At 61.0% G+C, this 22,419-nt stretch overlaps 1 protein-coding gene and 1 long non-coding RNA gene across 5 annotated transcripts; one reads left to right on the forward strand and one right to left on the reverse strand.

The window, feature by feature from the left end:
* Positions 1 to 7,123: 7,123 nt before the first annotated feature.
* MAFK (MAF bZIP transcription factor K) lies at positions 7,124 to 17,812 on the forward strand. Of its 3 annotated transcripts, none has more exons than XM_042971840.1 (3): positions 7,124 to 7,290; positions 15,291 to 15,370; positions 17,370 to 17,812. In XM_042971840.1, exons 2-3 carry the CDS (start codon positions 15,335 to 15,337, stop codon positions 17,802 to 17,804), a joined length of 471 nt encoding a protein of 156 aa, XP_042827774.1. In that variant the 5' UTR covers positions 7,124 to 7,290; positions 15,291 to 15,334; the 3' UTR covers positions 17,805 to 17,812. The 3 variants fall into 3 exon arrangements, with proteins under 3 accessions (XP_042827774.1, XP_042827773.1, XP_042827775.1); XM_042971839.1 differs by lacking the exon at positions 7,124 to 7,290 and adding an exon at positions 10,935 to 11,391; XM_042971841.1 differs by lacking the exon at positions 7,124 to 7,290 and adding an exon at positions 14,565 to 14,688.
* LOC122234636 lies at positions 8,878 to 10,594 on the reverse strand. 2 transcript variants are annotated; one of them, XR_006212486.1, is made up of 3 exons: positions 10,208 to 10,594; positions 9,558 to 9,809; positions 8,878 to 9,451 (listed from the first exon to the last, which is right to left on the reverse strand). It is a non-coding gene; the product is annotated as an uncharacterized LOC122234636 (long non-coding RNA). The 2 variants fall into 2 exon arrangements; XR_006212485.1 differs by having other exon boundaries at positions 10,040 to 10,594.
* Positions 17,813 to 22,419: the final 4,607 nt, after the last annotated feature.

Genomic DNA, 22,419 nt, shown 5'->3' on the forward strand with positions numbered 1-22,419 from the left:
TTTAATGTTTTTTTAAATTCATTTTTTATTGCAGGAAAATATTTATAAGGTTTACTATTTTTTTTAAGTTTATTTACCTATTTTGAGAGAATGAGAGCAGGGAGGGGCAGAGAGAGAGAGAGAGAGAGAGAATCCCAAGCAGGCTCCGGGCTGTCTTTGCAAATCCTGACGTGAGGCATGAACTCACAAACTGTGAGATCATGACCCGAGCTGAAACCAAGGGTCGGACGCTTAACTGACTGGGCCACCCAGGCGCCCCAAGATTTCCATTTTCACCACTTTTAAGCGCACAGCTGAGTGGCACCCAGTACGTTCTCGTTGTGCAAGCGTTTCCACAGCCCATTTCCAGAAGGTTTTCATCACTTAACGGCTTCTTCTTAAGACCGTCAGGTCTCTGGTCCATTGGAAATGTACAATACTGATGTGCGGTGTGGACCTCTTTTTGTAAATGGTCGTCACGCTGTTTCTACATGACTCATTGAAAAACCCACCTTACTTCTATTTTACTGAGCCCGTTTTACAGTTGGGGAAACTGAGGCCAGGACGGTGCAGTGAGGAGTGCCCGGGTCACACCTGCACCCTCCACCTCGTCCCAGCCGCCCAGGGTCCGGCTCTTCCTGCCTTCGGGGAGCTGATGTGGGAGAACCTCGGAGCTGCTCTCAGAAACCAAACGTTCTAGAAGACGCTGAGGTCCAGATAGGGGAAAGTGGACGCGAGGAACCAAATCGTTCACAACCCGAGGGGCCGGCAGCCCCAGCTTTCCTCTGAGGAGGCCCCTTGCACATCCGAGGGGACGTCGGGGCGGGGGTGGGGGATCGACCCTGGAGCGGTGGGCCGGTGTTGAGGCGGTCAGCAAACACCCGTGTGCCCGGTTAGCCCCCGAGGCCCGGCACGCCCAGTGAGAACGAGGTCGCTCAGGAAGAGGCCCATTTCTCCGGGCGGCTTCCTGAATACCAAGCCACTCTGCGGCGCTAACCGTGGACCACAGGCCCACAAACTTCCTGGCACTTTCTCCTGCCTGTTTCCTGGAATCCCCCCCACAAGGCAACTGAGGCTCTTGAACGCCCCTCAGCAGGTGCAGCCGTGCCCACGGGAGGCCTGTGGTCGCCCCCAGAGCCCTGGCGAGTTTCCTCCGCTCTTCGTCCGGAACTCAGACGTGCAGCCTCGTTGAGGCAGCTCGCTTTTTCTGCAAGACGGACCCAGGAACGGTCAAGGGGCTCGGCTTCCCATCCTAGTGCTGGGGGGGGGGGGGTGGCGCTGGTGGGCTGGTGGGCCACGTGACTTGGGAGGCGCCAGACATCCCTACCTAACAGAAGTAAATAAAACCAACGGATGGCCAAAGCCGTCATCGTTGAGTTTGTTGTGTATACACCAAAAAGACAGTTGGCAAAGCCGGGACCACTCAAACCAAAACACGGAATGGGGCTCGGGGGGGGGGGGGGGTCCTTAGGGAGCGGCTTCTATGGTGAGAAAGCAGTGTTCATTCTCCACAGGGTTTGGTTTTCGTATCAGAATTTTCCTAAACGGCAGGGAATTGGTTAGCGGTCCTCTCACATCAACCTCGGGAAAGAGAGGAAGCTTTGCTCTGATTTTCAGAGGCACAATCAAGAAATGACTTGGGTCAACGTAGCCTTGCAAAATCCGCTACCTTCAGCTTCGTTGGTATGACCAAACTGGTGGTATCTGTTCAGGGAGTTTGCAAGGTGGGTCTCTGTTTGTTTTGGATTTTGAAAGAGGGGTCCCCTTTCTGGTGGCTCTGTCAGTGGGGTTCCCTCACCTTCAGACTTGCTGAGTCCTCAGGCCCAAGGGCCGTGGTCACAGTCTCCGTCATTTCTGTGGTTCTTGTTGATTTCATCCAGGGGATTGGTCCTAATGGGTACCATTCGGCACACCAGGAGCTGCCTACCGCGTTTCAAACCCTGGAGAGTGTACAAGATACTGGAGAGGCCAGCAGGATGACAGTAAGGGCAGCAATACCCGAGGACTGAGGTTCCCAGGAGCGAAGATGTCACAATTCAAATACATTAAATGGGTTATATTTTTTTAAAGTTATTTTTCAAAAGCATGCATAATGTCTTAACAGTCGCATCGCCCAACAGTTGCCCAGGACAGGGTGAACTTGAGGGTGTTGGCCAGTGCCTCAGTTGGGCTCCATCTAAATCAGGTCTCTATAGGACGCGAGCGAGCGGGTAGTTTAACGACAGACATTTCTACGGCAACAAAAGAAAAAGGTTAATACTTCAAGCAAATTACAAATTCAGTTTCTGTGTCTGGAGAGTGGCCAGTTGAGTTTGCAGACGTCGGGGTTGGAGACTCTTCAGATGAGGCGAGAGCAGGGCAGTGGTCATCTGACCCGTTTCTCTGGCTTGCGGCATGAATGTGCCTGGGGATCTTTCCAAGCAGTCACACGGCCCCAGGCACGGGTCGCGTCCACACACGAGCTGTTGTGCTGAGCTCTCCGAAGTTGACATCGAGTTGTCCAGCGTTGGGCAAAGGATGGTTTTAATTTCATAAAGATTCCAAGTCCAGAGAATGGGAGAATTGGAAATGTTAGTTTGGAAAATTCTAGGCAAATTTTGGAGGACACTGGAAGAATTCAGGATCCGGTCCAGATTACAGGTAGAAAACAAAATCTCAGAGACCAGAAACAGCACTAGAATCTGATATCCACAAAGATTAATTATCGAAGCCTATTTTTCTCTCTGTAATCATCCCGTTTCTATCAAAGATAACCACAGTAAGACTAATTTGCTTGCAAATTAAGACTGTTTCCAAATACTTGGTATGATTATTTACATAAGTACACAGGAATAGTGATTGATCACATAGGTGCTTTTCAAAAATGTTTATTTATTTGTTTTTGAGAGAGAGAGAGAGAGAGAGAGAACAGGGGAGGGGCAAAGAGAGACGGAGACACAGAATCCGAAGCAGGCTCCAGGCTCTGAATCCGAAGCACGCTCCAGGCTCTGAACTGTCAAGGCAGAGCCTGAAGACGGGCTCAAACCCGTGAACCATGAGATCATGACCTGAGCCGAAGTTGGATGCTTAACCAACTGAGCCACCCAGGCGCCCCCTTATAGGTGCTTTTAAATCTACTTTGCTGGAATGTTTCATAAAGGAACTCAGATTAGACTTTCAAAAGCATCTCCAGGCCAGGAAGCCAAGCCAGTTTTGTCTTGTTATAGGGAAAACAGATTATTTTTAAACTTATGCAAACACACATATTGTCATGAAAAATAAGAATATTTAATTAAAAAATAAAACAATTTAAAAAGAGAATAGTAAGAGTTTCTAATTTCTGGAGGAATGGGGGGAGGGGGAAGAAAAATGTTTCAACCTTTGTTGCAAAGATACACTTTACCAAACTGTTGTGAGTCATAGATAACTTCAGACAGAGGAGAAAAAGGATCCTTTACATCTGGAAAACAAGACATTAAAGAACCAGCAACGTTGTAAATGAAGTCGTCCAAATTACAGTCATCTCTATCAGTTTGTCAGTGTTTTGTAATTAAAATTGTTTTGCTTCATCTTGAGTTAGCGGCTTTATGACTCAATCAGTTTTCCATTAAAGTTTCAGAAATCCTCACTCAGTTCAGTGCTATGGTCTTGAGGTTTTCAGAGAACCTGCATTCTGGACTGCTTGTTAGGGTTGTTCCCATGAATGTCTTTGTAAAGGAAGCATTTTTGCAGGAACGTTTTTTTGTGAAAGCATCAGAATAAAACAGTAAGTGTCTGTAAATGGCAAAAGGCTTAAAAATGGCCATGGTTAAAGATGTAGTGAGAGTTCATTATAATGCCTTTGACAAGGAAATTTGGTTCTTATTTAAAAAAAAATTTTTATGTTCATTTTTGAGAGAGACAAAGAGAGAGAGAGAAAGAGCAAGCAGGGGAGGGGCAGAGAGAGAGGGAGACCCAGAATCTGAAGCAGGTCAGCACAGAGCCTGATGTGGGGCTCGAACTCATGAACTCTCAGATCATGACCTGAGCTGAAGTTGGATACTCAACCGACTGAGCCACCCAGAAGCCCCAGAAATTTGGTTATTTTATGTGACATACATTTTAAAACAATAACCTGAATTATGACTGATAACATTATAGCAAGACATGTCAGACTTTAAGAATTTCATAGAAATTCTGGAATGCTTATATTACTAACATATATTTATACAGATATCAGCTAAAGACTTCATTTTTTATTTGACAATGCTTCCCATGGAATGTAACAAAACATAATTTGCTCAGCATCTCTTTTATAAGGAGAGGGAACAAATCTTTTGAGATAGTCTAGGAATCCTTTTTAAAATCCCGAAGTTAGTTTGGGGTCAAAAGGACTTCATTTAGAATTTGATATGTGAGAAATTTGTCAAAAATATCCAAAGGTTTAAAACACGTGATCAAACAGGATCAGAGTTCACTGTGAAAACAGTAAAGTACTTAGTTATTCATTCCTACCAAGTGACAATTAAAATTTCAGAGGCAGGTACAGAAAGTTAGAGTTGCAAAAATGAAACTCAGTTCTTTTAATACAGAGGACTCAGTTATTTTCCTACCTAATCCAAGACTTGGTAAGGACAAAGCACATGAAATTATTTTCATAAAATACAGAATCTTTGCTTTGCAGGCAAAATACATTAAAAGTACAGAAACACCTTTGTTTACAATTTCTTGTTAGGGGCAGACTGACAATCTAAAAAAAAAATGTGATTTTAACAGCAGAAACCAAATTCTAATTTTGTACCATGTACTTTTGATATTAAAATTCTTTTTTTTTTAATTTTTTTTAAAGGTTTATTTATTTTTGAGACAGAGAGAGACACAGCATGAACGGGGGAGGGGCAGAGAGAGAGGGAGACACAGAATTGGAAGCAGGCTCCAGGCTCTGAGCCATCAGCCCAGAGCCCGACATGGCTCTCGAACTCATGGGCCACGAGATCATGACCTGAGCTGAAGTCAGACGCTTAACCGACCGAGCCACCCAGCCGCCCCCTTTTTTTTTTTTTTAATTTTAAGTAGGCTCCACGCTCAACACAGGGCTTGAACTCACAACTCCGAGATCAAGAGTGGCATGCTCCATTGACTGAGCCAGCCAGGCTCTCCTAAAATCTTCTTTTTTTTTTTTAAGTTAAATAAATCCATTCCAATCTTAGCTTGACTTCACATTAAATTCCTTTTTCAAGATCTCTTTCCACAAACCTGCAACATTCTTTAACCATTTAGATCTTGTCCTTTTTCCCTTCTTATTCTGGAACACTCATTTTAATTCAAGACAAAATTATTTCCTTTCTCCCTTACCCCCCCAAAGAAAAACCAAAACCAAAACCAAAACAAAACAATAACAACAAAAACCCATCTCCTTCATAGCTTATTCAAAAACAAGAGAGAGAAAATGGAATACATTCTTTGATTGGCAAACAGAAGCTGCTAAAGGACAAAATGACTCCAAAACACAGCTCCAAAAGGGTCCTTACAGGCTGCAAATAGAGAGTCTTGCACACAAACACTGGCCATCTGAGCAGGCATGCACAATAAATTTGGGCAGCTTAGAACCTAAGAGAGAGAGCTCAGATTCGAGAGACTCACCTTCACTCTTCAGGGTCGACAAGAAAGTGGTGAGCTCAGTGGGCTCTGTGGGTGCCAGGGTCTGTTTGCTCAGCAGCCTCGGGGTCTGTGTGTGGGGTGGGGGTGGGGGGCTGTCTTCTGTTTGAATCCCACTTCTGACACCATGAAACGTCAAAAGTCCCTATGTAACAGAAGTAAATAAAACCAACGAATGGCCAAAGCCGTCATTATTGAGTTTGTTGTGTATACACCAAAAAGACAGTTGGAAAATCCAGGAACACTCAAACCAAAACACGGAATAGGGCTCAGGGGGGTGTCCTTAAAGAGCAGCTTCTATGGTGAGAAGGCACAGTGTTCATTCTCCACAGGGATTTGTTTTCATATCAGAATTTTCCTAAGCGATGGAATTGGCTAGTGGCCCTTTCACATCAACCTCGGAAAAGAGAGTAAGCCTTGCTTCTGATTTTCAGAGGCACAGCAAGAAATGACTTGGGTCAACTTAGCCTTGCAAAATCTGCTACCTTCAGCTTCGTTGGTATGACCAAACTGGTGGTGTCTGTTCAGGGAGTTTGCAAGGTTGGTCTCTGTTTGTTTTGGATTTTGACAGTGGGGTCCTCTCTCCAGCTCTGTCCTCCACCTGGGACAGGACCAGGCTGCTCTCTCCTGGAGGAGCTGGGCCCTGATCTGAGACCAGAATATCCGTCCGTGCCTGCCTTTGCTGGGCCTGTGTTTCCCCACTGAAACCATGAGCTGGGGCTTCAGCTGGGCACCGTTCCCCAGGCTCCTGAGTTTCTGAGACTTTCACAGAGGACGTAGGTCAAAGCCACTTATCACCATTTTACCTTGCTGTCTTTCCTATGATGGAGAAGAATCCTCCTTATCCAAAGAGAAATTCCTGGGGATGTCTAAGGCCCGGGGTGGAGGCAATGCCAGGTGCCCTTCCCTCATTTGCAGGGCCTGCTTGCCCTCGGACAGGGTGGTGGGCACTGTGATGCATTCACTCATCTCCTGTGATAGACACCGCGACCCTGAGGCTGGCCCTAGCGTCGAGCGCCCTGTCCTCGGGGAGAGCGAGCGTACTCCAGCTCGACTCCCTTTGTCTCCTGAGGGCTCTGATGGGGCTGAGGGCCTGCGCGCCGGGCCACCTGGGAAGTAGGTGCTCAGGGAGAAGAGCAACGAGGCCAGGGAGCGCCGTTGTGGGCAACAGGGGTGCTCCCGGGCAGGCTTCCTCAACCGGAGGACTGTCACTACGCGGGGCGCACGACACCTGTGGGCACAGGTGCAGGCGCGGGGGCGGCGAGCCGGCGGCTCCCGCAGCCGCAACACTGCGGGATCCGGAACAGCGACTCGGGTGGCGCGCGGGGCAGCGGTGGACGAGGGGCGGGGCCTAGGGGCGGGGCCTAACCATGGGCGGGGCCGGGGGTCGGGCCGGGCGGCGGCGGCGCGCGGTGGGCGGGGCCGCGGGCGGGCGGGCCGGGCGGCGGCGCGCGGTGGGCGGGGCGGCGTGACGCGCGCCGACGCCGATCCCGGAAGCGGTGTCAGATGCTGGGGAGCCGGGCGGGCGGGCTGGCGGCGGGCGGCGGGGGGGACTTGTTGTTCTTCGCGAAGTCGGAGCCCCAGCGCGCGGCCGAGGCGGCGGCCGAGAGGAAGCGCGAGAGTGAGCGCGAGCGCGAGGAGAGCGCGTGCCCGCGAGGAGCCGCCGCGCGCCCGCGCCCCCCCGCGCGACGCCAGGTGAGGAGCGGCCGCGTCGGGCCGGGCCGGGGGCCGGGGCCGGGGCGGGGGCGGGTCGGGGCCGCGCGCCGCTGAGTCACCGGCGCCTCGGATCCGCGGCGAAGTTGGGCGGGACCCCGAGACCCCGGCCCGCGCACCTGCCGTCAGGTGCCCAACCGCGAGCGCGCCGCGCGGGCCGGGGCTTTTCTTTCTCGGGCCCGGGAGCGCGCCCCCGCCCGCCCCTTGTCCGAGCCGGAGGCGGTGCCCCCCCCCTCCACCCCGGGGGGGCGGCCTAGGGAGCCCGGACGTTCCTGCGGGCCCGGCGCCCCTGCCCTGCCCTCCCCACCTGCTTCGCCTTTAGCCCGCGGAGGTCCGCTGCGAGGCGGGAAGGCGGGGGCGAAAATACACGGCCACGTGCAGGGGAGCGCGTGGTCGCGCAGGGCCCACCCGGCCGCGTCCACCTGGGTGCTTCCGCCGGCTCGGCCGGTGCTGCCCTACCCGGCGGTGGCTTCCACCCGCGCTCCGGGGGAGGGGGTGGGAGGGCAAGGAGAAGGGGACTCATGACCGATGTCACGTTCTGAGCAGCTGACCTGCCAGGGGTTCCCCGGAGGGAGGCCCTGATGTGGAAGCTTTGGGTGGGGAGGGGGACAGGGCGAACGTGTCCCTTCTCCCGAGCCCCGTGGTTCTCAGTTTTCTCATCGGTGAGTGGGGGGCTCCATCTCCTCTAAGTCGGACCGCGGGTTCCTCTGTGATCCTGCCGCGTTCGGGACACAGTGTGCCAGGGTGCCGGCTTCCGCACACCTTTCCGGGAGCCTGGGGAGGGTACAGGAAACGTGTCTCTCTCCACCTAGGTCTCCCTTAGGTAAAAGAAACCGCTCTGCCTGCTGTCTCTGATCGTACTGCTCCTCGCCACGTGTTGTGGCGTCTTTTGACAAAGACTCCACATTGGTGGAGTTGGTGTTTGGGGCCGCTGGAAGTTCCTGCTCTCCGAGCTGTGTTAATGATTATGCTGCTGTTTACCTGTCGTGCCGCTCTCGCGGCCGGGGCAGAGGTGCTCCCCTGCCAAATGAATTGTCAGTGTGGAAGATCCGGCCACCTTCCCTCACCAGGTGCCGGCCCGGGAAGCTCCCTGGTCTCGAACACCCACGCCCCACACAGCAGATAGAGTCAGTGGGTTCCCGCAAGCGTGGCTTGGGTGTCCCTTCTCCCTGCCCCTTCTCCCTTATTGGCCTCCGTGAGGATTTGCCCTTACAGCCCTCACTGCACAGGTATCTTGATAAAGCGCAGCCGTGTGCCGGGCCGTCTCAATCTGCCGCCTTCTGGGGCTGGGCTCTTTAAAGAGCGTCCGTCTAAGCAGGTGGGAGGGGTCCGGAAGCTGACGGTGGGCTGTGCAGGTGGGCGAGACTCACTGGCCAGCCTCTCTCGCTTTGCGCTTTGCGGGTAGCTGACATCTCTGGAGGACTTCCCTCCCAGGGCAAACCAGTGGGAATGCTGGAGTTTGAGCTCCTTAGAGGGGGTCTGCTTTTAGAACTTAACGAGGGGATCTCTCCCGGTTCCACACTGAAGTTTACTAACTCGAAAACACAAAGCAAGTCTTCTCTCCGGAGCACACTTGCCTTCCGCGCGTGAACGGAGCTGGACTTTAAGGGACGCGTTCCAAGTTCAGCCTCACTCACTTTCAAGGTGGCTGCTAAAAATGGGAGTTGAATCGGGGCTCCTCGGGGAAGGTGGTTCCGGGGCTCGCTGCGTTCCAGCCCCATCTCCAGCGCCCGGGCTGTGCTGAGCGAGGCCGCTTTCCGGAGGTTCTCCGCGCCCCTGTCCACCGCGCTGTCCCTCTCGGGGCTCCGGTAGCTGAGAGTCTGTTTACCATCTCAGGCGGCGGACGAGTCCTGCCCGCGTCCTGGCTGTTCCCGAGTCTAAAGGTTTCTGGAGTGGACTTTCTGGCTTAGGGTCCAGTCCACACGGGAAATGGAACCCGGGCAGCTGTGAGCGTTCTCTGTGTGGCTGTTCCTCGTAGCAGTAAACAGTGACTCACCCTCCCCTCTGCTCCCCGCCTCCCTGCTCCCTGCTCCCTGCTCATGGAAGATGCGCTGCTCCCGTGTTTACTTTTGCTTTTTGTCCGTCATGTTTCCTCTTTCTTGCAGTTTCAGGAAATTGGAAGTGTTGTCTTCAAATCATAGAACTTCAGAACGGGTAGAAATGAATGTAGGGATCGTGTCACACACATACCCCCCACCCCCACCCCCACCCCATTTTACCCAAGGACACCAAGCCCGAGACCTCGGTACCTGGCCTGCGGCCGCGGAGTCTAACATCCGGGGTCTGGGGTGGCCCCCTGCCTGCTTTTCTGTGCTGCCTGTCGGCTGTCCTGGATGAGGGGAGGCTGGAGAGGTATTGAGGTGGGGCGCCCAGACCCCGCTGCCCTCGGGTGCGGTGCTGACGCACGTCCCCAGGCAGCGTGCCTTTCACTCGCCGGGGGGTGCGGGGAGCAGGTGTAGGTGAGAATGTCCCCCGCCCTCCATCCAGCAAGGGAAGCGAGCCTTGGACGGAAAGATCAGGACCAAGTTTTGGGCACGGCCCTCGATGGAGGCTCAGGAGAGGGTGTCTGCCTATCACAGGGAGAGCAGGAGGGGGCTTCGGTGAAGCAAGGGCTGGGGAAGGAGGGTGGGAGCCCAGCACAGACAGAGGGGGAGGCTTGGAACGCAACAGGCGGTCCAGGCAGTGAGGGAGGGGCTCAGGAGGGACTTCAAGCAGGGGGTTTTTCTACCACCTTGAGGCGCTGCGTTTGAGGGACCGCGGTCCAGACGGAAGAAGCTGGGGCCTGAGCCAGGGAGTCCTGGAGGGCCAAGTCCAGCAGGCCCGACTCAGCAGGTGGCCACGGAAGGAGGGACAAGGTCTTGGGGGTGACTGCTGCGTGAACGGCGTGATGGATCATCACCTGAGCTGGAGACACAGGAGGAGGGCGGGTGCAAGGACAGGACACGTCTCTGGGGTCTGTCAGACACGCAAGCTGTCTCAGCCTGGCTGCACGTGGAGGTGGGGGCTGGTGGGACCCCTGGGCAGCTGTGGAGCGAACAGAACCCCAAAGGGGAGCTTAGAGACAGAAGGACCACCCAGAGCGGGGCCAGAGGAGTGGGGGGCCAGGGCGTGGCCGGGGAGGTGAGGCGCTCGGCCCGCTGTCAGCCTGGCAGCTGCCTGAGTCACCTCTGGACAGAGCCAGGATGACACAGCTTCCTCGAACCGCAAACACAAGGTGACCAGACGTCCTCCGAGCCAGGCAGACAGTCGTGTCTTGCCGGAGGGCGGCCGGCCAGGGCCGGCCTGCAGGCTGGGTGTGGGCCGGGCTGGGGGAGGGGGGGGCGGCGAGGAGCGGCAGGACGCACCCCCACGTTGAGGGAGCCGGATGGGACACGGACACCCAGTGTCTGGGGTGGGCGGGGCGTGGGAGCCCTCCCGGTCCTCCTGGGGCCCGTCTTCGGTCGGGTGAGGCGTCAGCGTATGGGGCGCGCTGGCCGTGCTGACCTTTGCTCGCGGGGCAGGTGCGTCCTGTGGCGCTGGCAGGAGGGGCGCTCGGCACCCCTGGGACAGAGGCGGTCACGTCAGCGTGGCTTGTGCCTTTGGGGTTTGCACCCATCGGGGGAGCGCAGACGTGCTCCAGGACAGAGCCCCTTTCCTCTCTGCCTGTTTGCCCCCTGCCCCCTCCCTCTCCCTGGACCCGCCGCCCTGGGAGGCCTGGGAGAGCCGGCGTGGAGCAGTCCTCTGGGAGGGCCGGGTGTAGCCGGCCGGGGAGCGGTGGGCGCCCTCACTCCACCCTGAGCGGGAACAGGTGTTTTCTGAGACCCGCCCTGCTAGGTGCCAGAGCTGTGGCTTCCTGTGCACGTGAAGCTCCCCGTCTAGGCTGGTCTAACCGACCTAAGAGCCCCGTGAGACTCTAAACCCCCTTTTCTGCCACACCATCTAGACCCGGCCATTGCTGCCGTCAGCCACCTGGCTTTACCGGTGGAGAAAGCGTCCCCCCCGGGCCCCGAGCCTGGGTCCAGCCCCGCGAAGGCCAGAGCACAGTGGGGATGACCCGGGGCCGTGAGTCGCCCCAGATGAGCTGCGTCAGACGACGGGCGAGAGGTACACGTTTGCTGGGGGGGTAGAGGGGCTGAGATCCTGGCCTCTGGAAGGGCGGTCCCGTTGTTCGTGGGCCCCGGGAGGGAGGGCCGGCACCGGCTCCCTCACTTACTCTCAACCGTGCCGTCCCCAGAGCCGGGCCCTGTCCGGGCTGCTGGCACGTGTCTTTTAGAGCGGCCTCTGCCTTAACCTCGTGTAGGGGCGCGTCAGAGCGAATTTCTGGCGTTGGGTTGAAAACCGACCTCTTTAGTTGGGGAAGTGGTCGCCTGAAAGGTGTTCCAAGTTAGAAGTGCTGACCGCGCAGACTTTTTGACCAGAAGCTTCTGGAGGGCTGTGGGAGACTGTCCGTGCTCTCACTGGGCGGACGGACAGGCAGGCGGGCGCGGAGGAGGCCCACCCGCTCCCGGCCCCCCCACCCCCCCACCCGCTCCGGCCGCTGAGCCGCTCCCGCGACTTGACCGGAGTTCAGAAGAGCCGGCGGAGAGCGCGGGCTGCGTGCACGGCCCGGCTGGCGTTGCCGTGACCGATGGTTGTGGGGCCCGATCCCCGGAGCGACCCCTCGTGAAGCTGCCGGGGGCAGGGTGGGTGTTTTCTTACACGGCGACGGGGCGTCCGGCCTGCGGCGGGAGGGGAGGGAGGCCGAGTGGCTGGTGCACCTGCCTCTCAGGCTGTGGCCTCTCACCCCGGCTGGGTCCCCCCCTGAGTCTCAGAACACAGTTCTTCCTGTGTGCGCTCTGGTGGCCGTGGAGGTGGCCTGAGGTGCAGCGGTTTATAAACACATGTTTTAGGGCAGTTGTTTTAAAGTCCTTTGTCTTACGCACCGTCACAAGCACCAAACTTCTCTCTGAGCCTGTTTCCAGAAGCTGCCGGGTTTTTGCCTTTCGTGCAGGAAGCGACCTCGGGTCACTACTGCATGTACCTCGTGTGGCTTGGGTAGAGGTGAGCCCTCGTGCCCTTACTGTCCGCGTACCGAGGTCTCGCAGGAAGGGCAGCCGGGGCCAACGCTGCGCTCCCGGAGCCGGGCCCCTGAACCTGCAGCCCAGGTCTGCGCGCCGCCTCTCGAGGCGGGGGGGACACTCCTGCTTTCCGTCAGCCGGCGGAGACTTCCCGCGGGGCGGCTGCCTGAACAGGGGGCAGGAGCCAAGACCTGGTCCGCCCGAGGCTGTGGGGGTCGTGTCTTCGAGCGCGGGGCCGCGGGGCAGTGTCTGCTCCTGCCTGGGGCTTGCTCACCTGGCCCGGGGTCTCTGGCTTCTGGAGGGTGCCGGTCCAGGCCCCCGGAGCCCTGGGGGTTGAGAGGGAACCCCCCCCCCCCCCCCCAGTCAGGGCGTCTCCTTGAGTCACCTGCTCGGCTCCGCCGAGGCCTTTGCGAGGTGGACAGAACCTGGGGCCCCTGGTTCTGAGGCTCTCATTTCCAGAGGAAGAGCGTAAGGCCCACAGAGAGAAGAGCTTTGCTGGGTTTTTCTCCAGGTTCGTGTCTACGTTTACTCCCGTTCTCTCAGGCCTCACGTTGTTCTTGTTGGACAGAAGGTCTGAGAACTGCAGGAAGTCCCCGGAGGTCAGACCCGCACGTGGCGCCCTCCCGCAGAAAGGCATCCCTCCTTGCTTGGAGCCCAGGCCGGCCCCGGGGGTCCCGCTTCTCCCGTCTCTGCCCGGGCTCTTGTCTGTGTCCTGCCCGCAGAAGGCCAGGCAGCTGGGCAAGGTGGGTTCAGAGCTGGTGGACCTAGGGCTTTCCCCAGGTGACCTCGACCTTGCAGACCTGCCAGCCGACCCTCGTAGGTCTGTGTGGAGGGGAGGACGCGGAGTCCAGTCCTGTGTAGCTCCTGCTTACCTGGGCCTCCCCGCCTCGCGCGGTCACGGAGGGCAGGTCCCCAGAGGGGGCGGGGCGTACCTGCCCTGAACGCAGCGCTGTGGCCCGGGGTCCTGGCTGAGCTGGCCCGTCATGGGCGGGGCGGGGGGGGGGGGTGGTGAGGCACAGAAACCCCTGTCTGGTCGGGGGTCTGAGCGGAGGTCCCTCCTCCGCTGGAGCCGGGCGGGCTGGGCGGTCCGTGCGGGGTGGGAGGGCCTTGGGTCTGTGGGAATGTGAGCTCCTCGCTCTGTAAACAGGCGTGACTCACCACACAGCTATGCCCTGGCGGCCCAGGCCCTTGTGCGCTGACGTGTGCTGGAATGACACCCGGCCACCCCTCCTGCTCCCGTGGAAAAGTTTCTCATGGCTCTCCCCGCCGCCTGGCTCCTGCTGGCCCTCCAGGTGGCTTCTCTAGCATGGCTTTGACCCCGGGACCTGGAGGGAGGGGCACTCATCGGGCCCGCCGTGCCCCTGCAGATGCTGGGGGTCAGGCCGCTGTCAGGAAGCAGCTCCTGTCTTCCTGCTGGGGTCACCCCGCGCTGTAGCGCGTCTGCCTCCTGCGCGTGCGTGGGTGGCGCGGAGGAGCCAGAAGCCTCCTGAGGGTGCACCTGGCCCCGGCCCTGCTGCTGTCCTGCTCTCCATCATCCGTCGTCAGTGCCTGGGACAGTGGCCGTGTTGCCAGAGGCAACAGTGAACCAGGGGGTTCGGTGGCCCGGGTGCTGAGACCTGAGACGCCTGCTAGTGGGAGGCAGGTGGGCTGTTGGGGGCGCGTGGCGTCTAGGCTGTGCTGTAGCAAGGGTCCTGGGGCTGTGGGCGAAGGAGGGGTGGAGACCGTCCACCCGAGCCCCACTCACCCCAGGGTGAAGGCTTTGGTGCGGCTCCGTCTCTGGGGCCCGGGTCCCCCCCCTTCCCCCGTGCGTTTTCTGATGTTCCCTCTGCTCAGTTCACCTTGCCTGGCGTTTGGAACGTGGACCCTGGTTCCTAAGCCAGCTACAGAATGTGCCAGCACATCTAGAGCCCGGGCCCTCCCGCCCCCCACCCCAGCCGCCGGGGCCCACTGGTTTGTTTACTGTCCCACAACCTGTGATGTCTGCACCGGCCTGCCCAAAGCCATTGTTGCTGTGGGCTTCTCTGTTTCCATGACGACCATCAGGGGCTGGCTACTTCCCAAGGTCGCCATGGCAACTATCAGAGGGGAATCATGCTTGGGATGCTTTGGCTGGCTTTTTCATGAATGATTAGAATGTGTGACACAATGCAGACGCCAAAACCAGAAGGGCGGGCAGCGGCGGGGAGGGGGGGGCTGGCGGGCGGCGGGGACGGCTCCCGCCAGACAGCCGGTGAGCTCGCGCAGTAGCGGCCCCTACCTCCGGGATCCTGCGGGCCTCAGGTCAGGGCTGTGGGGCAGCCTAGGCGGGGGTGGTGATGTCACAGCTGCAGTGCCCTTTGCGGAGGTAGGTCTGCTAGGGAGGGTGGGGCTGCACCCGCCCCTGGGGGTGTGCTGGGCAAACGCAGGGGCTCCCCAAAGGGGCCCTTCCTCTCTGCAGCCAGACCAGGTCAGGAGTCACGGGGGCTCTTGCCCGGGCAGGGTGCCGTCCTGGGGGCCAGCGGTGCTCCTCGTGTGCCGGGTGAGGCGGTTCTCGGGAGGGGGCTCTGGGGCCGTGCGCTCTGGCCCTTTAACGTGGCGTCCCGTGCCTCGAGGGTGCGAGCGGCTCAGCTTAGGGGGAGTCGGACGGGAGGCAGTGGCCGCCCAAGCCTGGTGCCCCCCAGGCGGGTGGCTGCCAGCGTGGGGGCCGGGGTGGGTCTGGGTTGCTTCGTGGGCTGATGCTGGACTGGGCAGCGTGGCCGGGATGCCCACCCTGCGGGGAGCCCCCTCAGTCCCGGCTGCCTCCTGTCTTGTTTTCGGGGGGATGTGGACCGAGAGGCCGAGCCTCCTTGGAGCGTCTCTGTGGTGGGGACGTCCCTGCTTCAGGTCACGTGCGACGGCAGCCGGCCCCGTCCCCAGCCTGGCCAGAACCTCACCTCACTCATTTCTGTTTCTTGTCTGATTTTCTAGATCCAGTTTCCAAGCCCTTCTGTTCGGGTGACTGTGCCCAGGTTATGACGACTAATCCCAAACCAAACAAGGCATTAAAGGTAAGTGGGGTGGGGGTGGGCAGACCCCGTTTCTGCCTCGGGCTCAGGCTTGGGAAAGGTCCGTTCCGGCCCCAGCAGCCCCTCTTTCCCAGGACTGCCCTGAGTGTGAAGAGGGAGGCCCTGTCCCTTGCAGTCGGGTGGGGGCTGTTGGCCAGCAGAGCCGTGCCAGGGAGCTGGGGACAGGATTGGGGGTTGTGGCCTCAGGAGATGTGGGCCCTGGCGTCCAGGGGGGATGGCCTCCTTGGGGGGGAGTGGCAGGTGTGGATCCCTGCCTGCTAGGACATGGTCATCCCCGGCCCCCAGGGGTGGGCAGCGTGGCCTCCGTCCCGCAGTACCACCGGCAGGGCGCGTGTCAACCTCGGCACTCCTGCTCGCGGGGCCGGGTCCGACCAGGCCCAGCGTGCTGCCTCCCCGGGCCCTCCCAGCTTCTGAGGCTGGCGTGGGCTCCTGGGTCGGCTATCTCGTCTTGGGAACAGAGCTGGGTCTGGCGGGACAGGGGACCTCCGTGCATTCGTGGGCCATGCACGTCGAAGCCCCTTCCGAGGCCCCACTTTGTCCGAGGGGTGTGGAAGGACAGGCTGCTGTGCCTCCCTGCGGCTCACCTGCCTGGGTCGACCCCGCTCACCTGCCTGGGTCCCCCGCTCATCTGCCTGGGTGGACCCCGCACACCTGCCTGGGTCGCCCCCGTTCACCTTCCTGGGTCCCCCCCACCCCACCTCACTCACCTGCCTGGGTCCCCCTGCTCACCTGCCTGCGTCGGCCCTGCACACCTGCCTGGGTCCCCCCCCCCCCGCTGCTGACCTGCCTGCATTGGCCCTGGACACCTGCCTGGGTCCCCCGCTCACCTGCCTGGATCGCCCCTGTTCACCTTCCTGGGTCCCCCCCACCCCACCTCACTCACCCGCCTGGGTCCGCCTGCTCACCTGCCTGCGTCGGCCCCGCACACCTGCCTGGGTCCCCCCCCCCCCGCTGCTCACCTGCCTGCATTGGCCCTGGACACCTGCCTGGGTCCCCCGCTCACCTGCCTGGGTCGCCCCCGTTCACCTTCCTGGCCCCCCCCCCCCCCCCCCCCCCCCGCTCACCTGCCTGGGTCCCCCCGCTCACCTGCGCCTGGGTCTCCCCCCCCCCCCCCCGCTGCTCACCTGCCTGCATTGGCCCTGGACACCTGCCTGGGTCACCCCTGTTCACCTTCCTGGGTCCCCCCCCACCCCACCTCACTCACCTGCCTGGGTTCCCCGCTCACCTGCCTGGGTCCCCCGCTCACCTGCCTGGGTCACCCCTGTTCACCTTCCTGGGTCCCCCCCCACCCCACCTCACTCACCTGCCTGGGTCCCCCGCTCACCTGCCTGGGTCCCCCGCTCACCTGCCTGGGTCGCCCCTGTTCACCTTCCTGGGTCCCCCCCCACCCCACCTCACTCACCCGCCTGGGTCCCCCTGCTCACCTGCCTGCGTCGGCCCCGCACACCTGCCTGGGTCCCCCCCACCCCCGCTGCTCACCTGCCTGCATTGGCCCTGGACACCTGCCTGGGTTCCCCACCTGCCTGGGTCACCCCCGTTCACCTTCCTGGGTCCCCCCCATCCCACCTCACTCACCTGCCTGGGTCCCCCCCACTCACCTGCCTGGGTTCTCCCCCCACCTGCCTGCGTCACCCCCGCACCAGGCACTGGAGACTCACAGAGGGCTGCGCACGGGTGGGCCACAGCCTCGCAGGTTCTGGACGGCAGGTGGTAACCAGGTGACAGGCAGGCGCAGCGGGGCTCCCCGTCAGGGAGCCACCCGCGTTCTGCCGCGTGCGTGACGTCGGGAGGCCCCCCGCCCCGACGGAGGCGTGAGGGCCGGCTTGGGAGGCAGAGAGGGTGCCTCCGGGTGCTCCTGCTGCCCGGAACCAGGCTCTCGTCCACGCGGCCTCCGTTCCCGGGCAGACGCCGGGCCACCCTCCGGGGCCCTTCCCGCCACCCCCTCCTCCGCGCTGACCGCCCTGCCGCGCGGCCCCCGCAGGTCAAGAAGGAGGCGGGCGAGAACGCCCCGGTGCTCAGCGATGACGAGCTGGTGTCCATGTCGGTGCGGGAGCTGAACCAGCACCTGCGGGGCCTCACCAAGGAGGAGGTGGCCCGCCTGAAGCAGCGCCGGCGCACGCTCAAGAACCGCGGCTACGCGGCCAGCTGCCGCATCAAGCGCGTGACGCAGAAGGAGGAGCTGGAGCGGCAGCGGGTGGAGCTGCAGCAGGAGGTGGAGAAGCTGGCGCGGGAGAACAGCAGCATGAGGCTGGAGCTCGACGCGCTGCGCTCCAAGTACGAGGCCCTGCAGACCTTCGCCCGCACCGTGGCCCGCGGGCCCGTCGCCCCCACCAAGGTGGCCACCACCAGCGTCATCACCATCGTCAAGTCCGCCGACGTCTCCTCCGCCTCCGTGCCCTTCTCGGCCGCCTCCTAGTGGCCCGCCGCCGGGAGGGGGGCGGGCGGGCGGGGGGGGGGGGGGGTGCCCGCCGGAGGGTCCGCGTCGCGCGGACCCCTTAACGCCCCAGTCGAAGCGCAGACTCCCGGCGGGGACGAGGCCGAGGGTGCGGCCGCAGATGGGGTCTGGCGAGCCCGCGGGCCGCACGCCTTCCCGCACGCACGCGCACGCACGCGCACGCACACGGCCGGCCCTCCCCCGGGCCCCGCCGGCGCTCTCCAGAAGGTCCCCGGGGGCGCGTGTCTTGCGCCAGGGGGCGTCGGGGCGTATGGAGGGAAGGTCCTCAGAAGGCCGCCGGCCCTGTGGCCCGGATGGCAGGGGCTCTGTCTGCCACCCCTCCCGAGAGTGGCCTGTCGTGGTCCAGCGGCCGGTGCGGGCACCCCCTCCCTGCCCTGACTGAGCTCTGGGTGCCTGGGGAGGAGCCGTGTGTCCCCGGTGACGAACAGCACCCTGAGCCTGCTTCGGCCCCACCAGAGGCCCGCGCCCCGCGAGGCGGAGGGAGGGGGTGCTGCTCTAGGGCCGCGCGCGCCTGGGGGCGCGCCTGCCGTGACACCCGCGTGCCGGCGGCGCGGGGCCTCGGAGGAGCGGGTTGGTCCGGGTGGTCCCTTGGGGGCCTCCGGGGTACACGTGCAGAGTTGCACGAGGACTCGGGAATTTCCCCTCTGTTGGGCCGACCCCGGGGAGGTCCGCTGCGGGGAGCTGGCCGGGAGCCCTGCGCAGGGAGGGCCGGCAGGGGCCGGGGCAGAAGTGGAGCTATCCCTGCCGGGCAGGTGGGAAGTCGGCGGCGGCCTCGGGAGTGGGCTGTGGTCCCGCCGCCAGAGTGACCGGTGGAGTCCGAGGGTGAGGAGGGTGTGATGGCCAAGGAGGTGACGCTAGGCACCGGGCCGGGACCAGCCTTCTGGGGGCTCCCGGGTGGTCTGTTGGTGCAGAGGACAAGGGGACGCGGCCACCTTGGTGCTTATTCCTCGCCTGAAACTTTTACCTGCTCTTTCTTTCTGACACTTGGAGCCCCTGATGACCTCGGTGACCTTTGCTGGGGCTCCCGGCTTCCTCTTGGCCTGTCCCCCGCCACCTAGGGAGACCCCCAGCGAGCTGCAAGGCCCCTGTGCGGGAAGAGGCAGACTGGGCGGGACAGACGCCGGAGAGCTCCCTACGGAAGACGTCTGGGTCTCTCCGGCCGCACTGCCGTGCGGCCTCGGCCTTGGCCTTGTCCTGGGGGAAGGTGAGGGGTCTGGGGCGTGCTGGATCCTTAAGGAGCAAAAGGCCCAGTGTGTAAAAAAAAAATTTAAAAAAAAAAGCTGTCGATACCATAGCCATGGTAGGTAATCCACATTGGATATCAATAAGGACCACGGGGAAATATTTAAAAGAGAGAAAAGTATATATATATATATAAAATTATATACACATTTTATCGTACAGATTTTTCGTAACTTTTTTCCTGTTTTTACTGTAAATCCCTAATCGAGCAGAGCTGCGGTTGGAGTAGGGGGGTGGGAGCCGGGGGCTGTCGCCGCTGCCTGCTGCCCTCGGGAGTGCTGGCGCCCTGCATGCCCTCTCCCCCCCCTCCCCCCCGCCCCTGCCCGGAGGGGGCTTCTTTCACCGCCCGGGGCACCTCGCCATGCCTGCCCGCTCCCGGGGACCAGGGGCCGGGGAAGGAAGACCGGAGCATTCTCTCATGCCTTTCCTTTCAGCTCGTTGAGATTTCATTGTCCCCGTTTTAATATATGGATTTGTTTTATTTAAAAGGCAAGGATCTCTGTCCCTTGGGTTTGTTTTCCTGATTCTTGTGCTTCAGACTCGGGGTCCTTCCCGAGGGAGGCAGACTCTGTCCTCCCAGGGGGCAAGGCCTCCCATTTCCTGGCCTTGGTCACTCAGCTATTCCATTTCAATATTTATTTTTGTGCTGCTTTTATCATGGTATAAATTATTGAGAAGAGACCCCACGTCGTGGTCCTTGTCCGTATGACATGTGCCCTGCGCCCGCCCTGTCCCCTCACGGCCACCACCTAATTTATTGCTGTACATCTCTGCTGTGATGCTTTTGTACCTTTGCAATAAAGAGTTTTCTGGTTTCAGACCCGCCTGGTCTTGTGATTGGTGCTTTGGGCCGAGTCCTCGAGTGCAGGGGCCGTGAATGTGCTGCACCCCCCACATCCCAGCCCCCGACCCGGTCGCCCTCCCCTGCGATGGGTCTCCTTGGCTGCGGGGTCCGTCCGGTCAGCCACGGTGCGTGCAGGGGGTCAGGCTGGTAGAGCTTGCCAGCTGGCCTTCTGAATGGTGGGCACCGTTCCCGAGGGTCCCATCCACCGAGACCAGGAGCCCCCCAGCCCTTAGGCAGCCCTCCCTCTCCAGCTGGGGCTGCTCCCTCCCACCCCCCCGGCGGCCTGTGCCCCCGTCTCAGGCCAGGTCTTACTGGAGGTGGGGAGAGAGACGTCCTGCCCGGGGTGGGCAGCGAGGTGCCCTGCCTGGTGGCCTAAAGTAAGTGGAGTGGAGGGCCCATCCTCTGGGGATGCTGTCCCCTCTTTACCGGTCTTCCCTTCCCACTGTTCCTCCGAGGGGTAGACGTGTCCGAGCTCAGCCTTAGCTGCTGACGGAGGGCGGGCTGGTGGGTGTGGCCTTAGGGTCTCCAAGCCCCGCCAGCCCTCCTGCCACACCTCTGCCTGAGCTGACAGGGTGGCTCCTGCGGTCACTTGTGGGCAGGGTGCTTCAGCGCCTTGGCTTTAACCTCTGAGTGACGGAGGGCCCGTTCCCTCCCCTTTCTAGCCGAGCGCTCCCTTCTGTGAACTCGGCAGGGGGCCGAGTGTGCCAGCACGATGGGGTCACCATGGCCCACGGCTAAGCCAGACGCCCCCGAAGCCCGGCCTGTGCCTCCTGCGAGAGCCCTGGGGCGGCCAGGTGACCGCAGCTGGCAGCAAGCTTGTGGGTATGAGCTGGGGAGGCATGGACCCCAGCCCTGTTCCGGGCCCCTGGGAAGTAAGAGGTACCCCTTTGCCCCGCCCTGGCCACCCACGTCTCCAGCCTGCCTCCTTGGTGTTGGATTGTCGGGGTCATTTCCCACATAAGAGCACGGAGGCCAGGATAAGTTAGATAAGCCGGCCGCTCCTGGCCCTGTGCGGTGGGGCCCAGAACCGGAAGCCGGCCCTGCTGTCCTAGGTGGTGAGACGTGCCTCCAGAGCACCCAAGCTCCCCCCTGGCAGACGAGGCCAGTGAGGGGGTTGCAGCGGCTTTGACCTTGAGGCTCTGTGCTCCCCTGTGGGTGTCCAGGAGAAGCGGGGTCTGGTCTGGGCAGAGGTGTCTGTAGGGGCTGGACAGGTGGGAGAGCTGGCCTTTGGGAAGCTGGTCTGCCTCCTGCCGGCTCTGACCTCAGGCAAGTGGCTTAACCTCTCTGGGCCTTCGTCACCTTCCCTGCGGCTGTCGTGAGGACTAAGCGTAGGCCGGGTCCCACAGTGGGTGCTCGGTAAACGTGGTCTCCCCTCACCCCAAAGTGCCAAGCTGACCAGGCTGCCCCCAGTGCACAGGCCTGGCCCGAGGGCGCCCCTGCAGCCAGGAGCCCGCAGTGCGTCTGGTCTTTTGAAGGGGGTCTTGGCCCACTTACCCTGTGCACATAGCCTTAGGCACCTTGGGCCCTAAAGGGGTGGCCCTTCCCGGGCACGGGCCTCTAGGGCAGCCCCCTCCTTCGCTCATGGTGGGGCTGGCACCGTGTCTCGCCTCCTCCAGACAGCCTCCAGCCGTGGTCCACAGGTCTCTGCAGGAGGCGCCACGCCTGTCCCCAAACCTGCTGACTGCAGCCTGTGGGGCCCGAGCTGGGCGGACTCTGGTCCGCCAACTGCAGAGGGCATGATAAGGCGGGTGGGGGCCTCGCTCGGGGAGGCAGCCTGGCCTATCTTGTCGGGCAGCCCATCCGGGCCCTTGGAGAGGCTGTGGCCTTGAGTCCTGTGTCTCCAGGCCTAGGGAGCAAGGAGGCCTCGGGGTGAGCCCATGCTGGTAGTTGACTCCTGCCCTGCGGGGTCTCTGGACCCTCAGCGCCTTTCCCTCTTTCCCCGGTGACGGGTCGGGAAGTTGTCACTGGGTGGCGCCCACCAGGCCGCTCTTGCCCGGCCGGCGGCCCTGGCTCCCCACACCTGCGGGCCCCTGCCCACACCCCCTCCCAGACACAGGCCTTCCCGGAGGCCTCCCCACCCCACTGGCTGCTTCTGGCCCCTCTTTCATGTTTCCCAGGCCGCTCGGGCATGTCACAGCTTCTGGAAGGCAGGGCCTGTGTCTCTCGGGGTGCTGGCCTGGCGCACAGGAAGAGAGAAGGACGAAGGAAGGCAGGCTCCAGGTCTGCGCCCCGTGCCCTCTCCGGGCTTGCGTCCGTGGCCTTCATCCACCCACCGAGGGCGGGGCTGGCAGGAGGCCCATCTTATGGAGGAAGGTGAGCACGACCCTGGGTCTCTCCGAGCCACAGGGCAGGGCTCTCTGTCCATGCGTGAGCTCTTTGCCCTGCTCTGAGCGTCGCCCGGGACACTTGCCCCGACACCCAGACTTAGCACAGTGGGGCTCCCGTGACCACCCACCGGGTGCCGACCCTGCAGGAACAGAGGCCACGGGA

This window comes from Panthera tigris, chromosome E3, assembly GCF_018350195.1.
Source record: "Panthera tigris isolate Pti1 chromosome E3, P.tigris_Pti1_mat1.1, whole genome shotgun sequence".
Taxonomy (NCBI): Eukaryota; Metazoa; Chordata; class Mammalia; order Carnivora; family Felidae; genus Panthera; species Panthera tigris.

What these genes read in the sequence shown, in the direction of transcription:
- MAFK (XM_042971839.1), top strand. Translation starts at nt 11,337, where the DNA reads ATGACCCGGGGCCGTGAGTCGCCCCAGATGAGCTGCGTCAGACGACGG. An exon ending in CGTCAGACGACGGGCGAGAG is followed by an intron (nt 11,392 to 15,290) that starts GTACACGTTTGC and finishes CTGATTTTCTAG; the next exon opens with ATCCAGTTTCCAAGCCCTTC. An exon ending in AACCAAACAAGGCATTAAAG is followed by an intron (nt 15,371 to 17,369) that starts GTAAGTGGGGTG and finishes CGGCCCCCGCAG; the next exon opens with GTCAAGAAGGAGGCGGGCGA.